At 40.9% G+C, this 8,697-nt stretch overlaps 1 protein-coding gene across 1 annotated transcript in view; it reads right to left on the reverse strand.

The window, feature by feature from the left end:
- Window positions 1–6,972, reverse strand: part of LOC133489144 (collectin-12-like) — a 28,731-nt gene extending 21,759 nt beyond the window's left edge. Inside the window, exons 1-2 of the mRNA XM_061797929.1 lie at window positions 6,510–6,972; window positions 5,434–5,484 (exon numbers count right to left, since the gene is read on the reverse strand). Coding sequence (XP_061653913.1) covers window positions 5,434–5,484; window positions 6,510–6,516 — 58 coding nt within the window. The 5' untranslated portion in view covers window positions 6,517–6,972. The remainder of the gene's footprint in view (window positions 1–5,433; window positions 5,485–6,509) is intronic.
- Window positions 6,973–8,697: the final 1,725 nt, after the last annotated feature.

Consider the following 8,697-nt stretch of genomic DNA (forward strand, 5'->3'; position numbering starts at 1 on the left):
GGAACGGCTTCAACTCACATCTCAAGGCGCCACAGTATTCAGCCGGAACGACAAACTCGTTCCGGCGTCCAGCAGCCACTCCTCTTTCGATTTTGTGTCTCGCTACGTTTCAGAATACTGAGATTGACGTTGATGATGTTCTCCGGAGCCCAAAAACCTTTTGATGTGATGTCACTCCAAATGCGTCTCGATTCTGAGACGCTAAATCGAGTTAGACACCTCCAATCCTTATGTTTTTCTTGTGCTTGAGCCCAGAAACAGCCCCCCCCCCCCCCCCCCAAAAAAACAGGACATTATTAAATGAAAAATGACACCCTAGCAGATGTCCATTTGATTACCACTCTGTCACACCTACATTTCGCTTTCAGTCCCCCAATAAGTTGCTCAACAAACACAACAAACCATGTGACATCACACTCTTCTCTTATTGGTCGCAAGATTGCAAACAGGAACGTTGGTTGTACTCACTACTAGTGAAACAGCGCTGATGAACCAAAGAGTGCGAATTGAATTGCACTCTCACTCTCTGCTTCTTTTTCAGGCTTTTGTGTAGCACAATTTCTGTCACGCCTTTTCATGTTCTTGTTGTGTGCTTCTTTTTCAGGCTTTTGTCGTAGAGACATTACCCTGACACTTGGGGCTGGCTCTCGCTCTGGTCTTCTTTTTCAGGCTCAAGTAGTGAGGCCAATTGGCATCGAGTCGCGAGTGTGGCTCTCGCGGTCTCATTTCTTTATCGTCACAACTCGTATGGTCAATCCGTGACACCAGTTTGACCGATCTACACGAAATTCAGCAGATTTCTATCATAACAGGTAACACGAAAAAAGTCTGATAGACCCATATTAGATCGTGAACAGGAATTGCCGAGCTTGTACTCCTACTACTCCTACGAACTCCTACTAGGGAAGCAGGTATTCTAAATTGCCAAGCATTTTTTGTTATTTTTTTGCCTACGATGCCACAGCATGGTGTGAAACTACGAGGACTGGCACCCGAGCGATCCTGTATGACAGACTGGTCAATCCCGGATTGACCAGTCACTAAATGCTCCTCGTGCAATCTTTCCTTTCTTGTGAGGAAATATACTACACTTGAGACCACGAGGGAGTGATTAGGACAACAGAAAACAAAGTCACACGTCCATGGAGGAGGAGCGCGAAGAGAAGAGAGGGTCGTAAGTAACATACTGAAAGCATTCTTTTCTGCTAATAAAGTTGCCGTAAATTAGAACCACTTGCTGTAGGGTTCCCCCAAAAAAAGAAAAAGTCAGGCAAGGAATGTGACTCCTCAGCTGGAAAACTGACAAAAGCAGACCCACAACCAACACCACCGTGTCCCTCCCCGCCTCACGCACATGAAGAGATAAATAACTTATAAGGAATATAAACAGAAAATAACCCCCCCCCCCCCTACTGAAGGTTGAGTTACATTTTTCCATCTCCGTGGCACATTGCTGACGCAGCTGAGCCCAGACGCGGACCCTCAAGAACCCGCAACACCCACTCGTACACCCCCCCACCCCCTCCACTCAGTGTATAAAGGTTTGCACTTCTAATGCAGGAAGCGGCTCAGCAAGTTCTCAGGTTCGGGATGCGAGTTCACCGTAATAACAAACCTCTTGTGAAAACTCTTGAGCAAAGAGCAAAGAAAAAGCAACACGAATTGTGCACACATGGAAAATGCGGGCGGGAAGTCCTGGCGCGAGCACATACGACTCCCATAACATGGAATCCATATTTGTCTTTCAACTTAAAAAAAATAATAATAATAAAGTAAGAAAGAAAAATGTATAACTCATTTTTTCTTTCTAAAATGCCGACTGTAACATCAGATTGATATGAATAAAACTCAATACAAATATACACAGTATTTTATGATAAATAAATATAACCTGTAAGTAACTGTTTACATTTGAATCCATCCATCCATTTTCTGTACCGCTTTATCCTCACAAGGGTCTCGGGAGTGCTGGGGCCTATCCCAGCTAACTGCGGGCAGGAGGCGGCGTACACCCTGAAGTGGTTGCCAGCCAATCGCAGGGCACATAGAAACAAACAACCATTCGCACTCACATTCATACCTATGGACAATTCCGAGTCTTCAATCAACCTCGCATGCATTTTTTTGGGGTGTGGGAGGAAACCGGAGTGCCCGGAGAAAACCCACGCAGGCACGGGGAGAACATGCAAACTCCACACAGGCGGGACCGGGGATTGAACCCCGGTCCTCAGAACTGTGAGGCAGACGCTCTGACCAGTCGTCCACCGTGCCACCCATTTTAATACATTTTAAAAAATATTTTAAATATTCCTCGCCTTAGGATACAACAGCTACTGAACTCAACTGACTTCACAACAAGCAGCGGTTTGGCAGCTAGTGCACAATTCTTCCAACAATGACGCTTCAAGCTGTTTATTGCCTCCACCAGTTGAAGTTTACTCTCAAACTTAACATGCCGCAAAGAGAATTACACCTCGTGTATATAATCACATATCACCTAGCTTTGCCGTAGGAAAGTCAGTTTAGCTTAACGCTAACAAACAATGCAAAACGCCCTAGATGAGCTAATGAATAGCATAAGGTGTCACAGTGTTATAACCCTCAAAGCAGCGGATATTTGAAACGGAGCAACACATGGAGACAGATAACGTAACAATACTCACAGGCATAATATATTCTTTTTCCGGTGCGAAGAATGGCTAATATTACTGCGGCTTAATGAAAAGCTGTGACCATCTCCATGTATATTTGTATATTTGTATATCTGTACTATACTGCTCCCCAGGTGGACGCACAAACCAGAAGAAATTACATTTAACATCATTACAACCGATAATTTTTCCCTCCATTAAATAGGACTAACAATCTATATTACAATATGCAACATATTATAACGAATATGTGAAAACATCAGTTTTACAGAGGCCACCTCTGTGCTGCTGGCACCATGTGTTGTGCGGTAAAAAGTCAGATTACAAACGCGTCATTAAAGAACAGGCTGTTTTCACATTAATTTTGCAGAATTTTGTACAAAACAAAAGTTGCGCAATGGATTTAGTAGAAAACATATTTTGGGGTTACGTTGATTAAAAACCTTAGAACCCTAAATGCATTGAAAGTATGGAAAAAGTATGGAAAAATCAAGTTTTATTAAGGTAGCATGTTTTTGGGTTATGGTATTATACTTTTTGTCCAATTTCCTACTAAATTCTCATGAGGTGACATCGCAAATGGAGTATAACAGGTGAAATCCGTGAGATAATAGGTCGAGTTATGGTCTAGTTACAGCAGATACTGAATCCATATGAGGTGGAAAGCCCTAATTCTCATAATACGTAAAGAATCTACAAAGGGAACTCTTGGAATGCAGCTAAACAACAAGACTCACTATACTCCAGCAGACTAAATGGAGACCAGACGTAGCTATAAATAGACACGTGGATTATTACTAAACGAGACCCAGGTGACGTGGTGCCATAAGAGCAACAAGGCAGCGACTGTATGCTTTCAAAATAAAGGGAAGCAAACATTTTTAAAACGCTTTCATCCAAATACCCCGTTGAAGAATTACAGCATACATTTTTTTTAACCCCGTTCTTTAGCGTTGCTGAATATGACATTTTTGAGGGGGGCGGTCCTGTCTCAAATGAGCCATTGCTAGCTCCGCCCACCCCATCGACTGCAAGGCCGATGCCAAGGACGGCTATGCCAGAATGTAAAGCCCATAAAGACAGTAAAAGAAAAAAAACAAGAAGAAAATAAATAAAAGCTGCTTGAGACAACTTAATTCTTCTTTGCGGTGGTTTGGAAGGGATCTGACCCAAATGGCAGCAGTGCTCCTTGCGGTTTTAAACTGATCCATTTCGTTATGCTTGGGTTTTCCACTAAGGGAAAACCAGTGAAGAAGAAACGGGTCTAAATGGATGAGCCGCGAGTGTTGCACCTGTGTGTGTGTTTAATACGTATTTTGGCTGCAACGAGACCATAAAAGAATGGTGGACCGCAAACTTTCCCCCCCATAACTTACAGACTATCTTTTAACACCTTATCTACTAGTTTTAAGAAAATGAACACTTTTTTTGTTGAACAATGTCACTTCACCTAATGCTTTTTTTTTTTTTTGTCCCGTAAGGGCCACTGTAGCACTGTACTCAGGCGCACACTGCACCATTACTGTTTAATGAACTCACCCATGTTTTTGACAGAACATTCATTTAATTGTGACATTATGAATAATATAAGGGGGGGAGGGGGAGGGGGGGGGGGGGACAAGAAACCAAGTGTTCTACAAGTTAGCTGACCCAAGTTTTTCCAGACATGAACCATCATTCAGACGATTTCTTTCTTTTTTTTTTTTTGCTTTGACTTGCAAGGAGAAACTTGAGATAAGAGCACTGTATATTAGTGGTAAAAAAAAAAATCAACTCACTTCACAACAACCTGCAGTTTGGAAGATAGTATAAAAAAAAAAAAAAGAAGCAGTTTATTGCCAATCCCAGTTAAGTTAGAGAATAACACATTGTCTACTTGAAACAACCACATAACTTTGCCTTGAAGTCCGCTAGCTCGATACTAAAACATGATGGGAAACACCACGTATGGGCCAACGAATAGCATCGGTGTCGTAATGCTACAACCCTTTAAGCAACAGAAATTTGAACACAAATGGAGCAACACATGTAGACAGCTAATATAACAATACTCACAGGCATATATTCTTTATCCTCTGCGAAACGCTCTCCATGTACAGTACTGTATATCAGTATGTGTGTATTTCCATGCACACCAGAAAGATTGGCACAGTGTCCATTGAATTGAAGCAGAAAAATCTACAAAAACTTAATTTACATTCTATTGAATTGTTATTACTGTACATTTTTATGAAGGACAATACTCTATATACTATACTAGTTTTAGTACAAGATTAAAGCTGAAATGTATTGAGGAATAAACAGACAAAACTAGCACTTTGATGAATAATTTGGCAAAAAAGACTACTCTCATATTATTTTTCCTTTTTCATTTAAAAAAACACTTTCTTATTGTTGTATAATTTATTTTCAGTGTAGCCCTAATTAATACTCCTTCATAAATTGTCATACATGAATGCCAAGTGGCATCCGTAACCAGCTGTTGCAGTGCATTCTGGGATCTGTAGTACCAGCGGTGCGCGCGTTATATACCACAGGTTTAGACAAAAAAAATGTTTTTCTTCTTCAAGTGTTTTAGTGCCGTTATTTTTTTTTTTTCTGAGCAGGTTGCGGTGTCAGGAGCACACAGGATGCTACGTGTTGTCAGAGGAATGCAGAAATATCACAAAAAAATACAAACGCAGCTGCTAAAAATAACATCTCCGTGCAGCAAAGCGAAATGTTCTTTGAAGACTGTGAATTGAGAAGACAGCACGGCTACGGAACGTCGCGCAGTACTCACCGAACCTCTTGTAGCCAAAAGACTGCACCTCCTCCTCTTCCGCAAAGTCGTCTGAAGGGGAAAAGCACAAGGAATAAATGTGATGTTTACAGTAAAGTCCACAGCTCCACAGCTGGGGTGCGTTCACTGACTTCTCCGAGACGGTTTTCTGGACCTCTGTGTTGGTTTCTGTTTCTCAGAAGCATCTCTCCCCTTGTACTGGTTGGTACCAAATAGGTCCTCAGAGTTGTCGCTTTCCGACAAAATTATCTTGCAACTTTTTCTGGAAGGCTTTTCTTAAGCAAGGGGCTTCTGCTAAAATCGCACATGTCCAGCTTACTGCAAAGCGTTTTGATTTTGGTAACCAAAAGTACGTGGGTGGAAAATGAAGTCACCCGTTGTGGCACTTGCATGATTTTTGGAAATAACACAGATTATTAGCCTAAAAGCATAGTTGCCTAGCTCATTTTTGAATTTATCTTGAAAAATTGAAACAAGTACAACAACAAAAGAGAGCCCAGTTGGTTAAAGAATTAAATAATTAATTGGGGGTGGGGTGGGGGGAGATTAATAACTGCCCCAATTTGTCTTCATTTTATATATATACATTTTTTTTGTTGGTTTTAATCCAAAAGATTAACATTAAAATTGCTGATCATTTGTTTCCCCAACCTCTTGTTGCTAGGCAGAATTAGTGGGGCTCAATCATAACTGCCCCCCACCGACCAACAAAATGAATGCCAATCAGCCAACTTTGTACCAAGAGAGTTATTTTGCACTAATTAGAATATTATATTTAGTGTTGCTTACATGTTAACATAGTAAAATAGAAAAACTAGTCATGATATAATACTGTAGTAGAATAGCTGACACCATGCATGTCTCACTTTGTCTTTTGTCTCTCTCACTCTCTCACTCACTCACTCACTCACTCACACACACACGGCACGCTAAGTGAAAGCAGATGTGAGACGGGAGTCGTTGCCCACGCATTCCACAGGTCGCATGGTGTGGCTAAACAAAAGTGGTATCTCCAATGCACCTCATACACACACACGACACACTGCATACAGTACATAAACAATATATGATCTTACCTTTCATTGTGCCTCTTTGTCGTCTCTCCCATCCACTCACTGCATTGCTCTGGCTCCCTGAAAATCCACTATTTTCTTTTTTTATAGGAATAACTCCATCACATGCACAGCTTCATCCGTCACCCAGCTTGATGCTGCAAAGCTGCAGGACGAGCGCAACCAAAAAGCTGTTGTTTTCTTCCACACTAAAAAGCAGGGGGGGAAAAAAAAGTTGTTTTAGTGGAGGTGTGTGAGGGGAGGAAGGCAAAGAAAGTAAAGAGGAGAGCGAGAGCGCTGCGGCAGGAGAGGAAGTGCTGGAAAAGCCTGCGAGGCTGTTTGGAGAAAGAAACCACGTCTTCCCACATCTGGCGGCACCGTCTTGCATGAGCACCCACCCCCCTTGTGTGTCTGTGTGTGTGTGTGTCTAGCAAAACAAAGAACACGATTTTCATTTACAATAAATAATGATAAAATGACAAACATTGCATGTCACTTCCAGATGCTGCTTTGGCAATGCAAAATATTAAAATCAAATCAAATCATTGAAAAAAAATAAAAACATAAAATGAATATAAAATACCTAAAATATGTAATTATAAAACAATATATTGTAAAGATAAAATGACTATAGATTGTGATGAAAAAATAAAGTAAAATATGATCATATAAAAAAATGTAATGCTGAAGAAAACATGACATAATTGAAAAAATAAGGTTTGTAATTGCCCATAAGTGCCCCAAGATAGCAGCAAAAACCTGACTAGTCAGGGAGCCTGACTAAATGAAGCCCCTCCCCTCACTTCACTTCAACATAGTTTCTTAGTTCCAAGATGCCACAAGATGGCACCAAAGCAGTATTTCTATTTTGGACATGGCTTTGGCCCGAGTACAAAAATCATGAATGAATTTTGAATTGCTGAATTTTTCAGCAAAAAACAGCAGATAGGTAAAAAATAAATAAATAAATCTGTTAATAGGTGAATTCGCAAATTGTGAACCACAAATATGTATGTGTGTGTGTGAGTGGGGGGGGGGGGGGGGGGGTCACTGCTTTTACTTTCTGTGAGATTTCTGTAATGTATAATGTGTCCTAGCTTACTCACAGTTGGGAAACACTGCAAACCCAGTTCTGATTTAGTGGCAAACAAGTGAATTCCTGATGAGGAGTTTGTCGAGCTCCCTGGGAAATGGTCCCAAATCCCAGAAAAAACACAATTTTCAAACCAAAATGGATGACCACGTGTTGGTTACACAACATTTATTACCGTTCTTCCTCATCATGAAGAACACGGTTTTGGTGTCATGAGTGCGACAAGAAAAGCTTCCACGGCCTGTGTATGAAATATTCCATGCGTGTTTTTGTAATACGAGCAGGACCCTCCTGCTGTCACGGTGATAGGAACCAGGTGGAGTAGATCCAAAGTGGTTCTGATTAGCGTGCCGGGACCGCTTGATTTTGCGGGTCACGGTGTGCAAAGGGGGCACATTCTTCAGCCCATAGGGAAGGTGCCCCCCCCCCCCCCCCCCCCACCCCTTCCCGCCCTGCTAAAGAGCTGAACAGGAGAGAACAGAGTATTTACATAGTGTATTAATTTGATGTTGTCACAAGAAGTGGACGTCAAGAAATCATGACGTAGACAAAAGTGTTGGGACACACCTCTCAGTCTCGGCTGGACCCAAAAGTTGCGTTTCAAGCTCGTAATGAGCCTCGTTTTCAAGTTGTCAACCACTTGATTTAAGAAAAAAAAAGCTATATTTGGAAAAAATAAAAGAACCAAACACTAAACATAAGAATATACACAAATAAACAGCTAATACATATAATTATATACAAATAAAATTACTCGTGAAATATAATACAAAAAGAAGACAAAAATGATCATAAAATACAATGTAAAAAATAAAATCTATATAAAATATAATAAAAAAAGAAAAGGAAATTTAATATAGATATAAAAATAACATTTCTAATAAATATTTGAATGTGCTTTGTGAGTCGCGTCGCTTCCACGGCCCATGCAAGAATCACAACTGTATTGTATGCTTCTAGCTTTGTAGGAATAGTTTAGATGAAGGCCCTTTTACTGTTCCCACTGCAAAACACAGGATGAGTTTGCAGACACACTCCTCTAACATATTTTGGTTTCTAAATTCTAAATGCATCATAGCGGTGTTGAAAACAAAAGCGGTGCTTGGCGGCGGCGTGTTG

This window comes from Phyllopteryx taeniolatus, chromosome 14 (genome assembly GCF_024500385.1).
Source record: "Phyllopteryx taeniolatus isolate TA_2022b chromosome 14, UOR_Ptae_1.2, whole genome shotgun sequence".
In the NCBI taxonomy this organism is placed as follows: domain Eukaryota; kingdom Metazoa; phylum Chordata; class Actinopteri; order Syngnathiformes; family Syngnathidae; genus Phyllopteryx; species Phyllopteryx taeniolatus.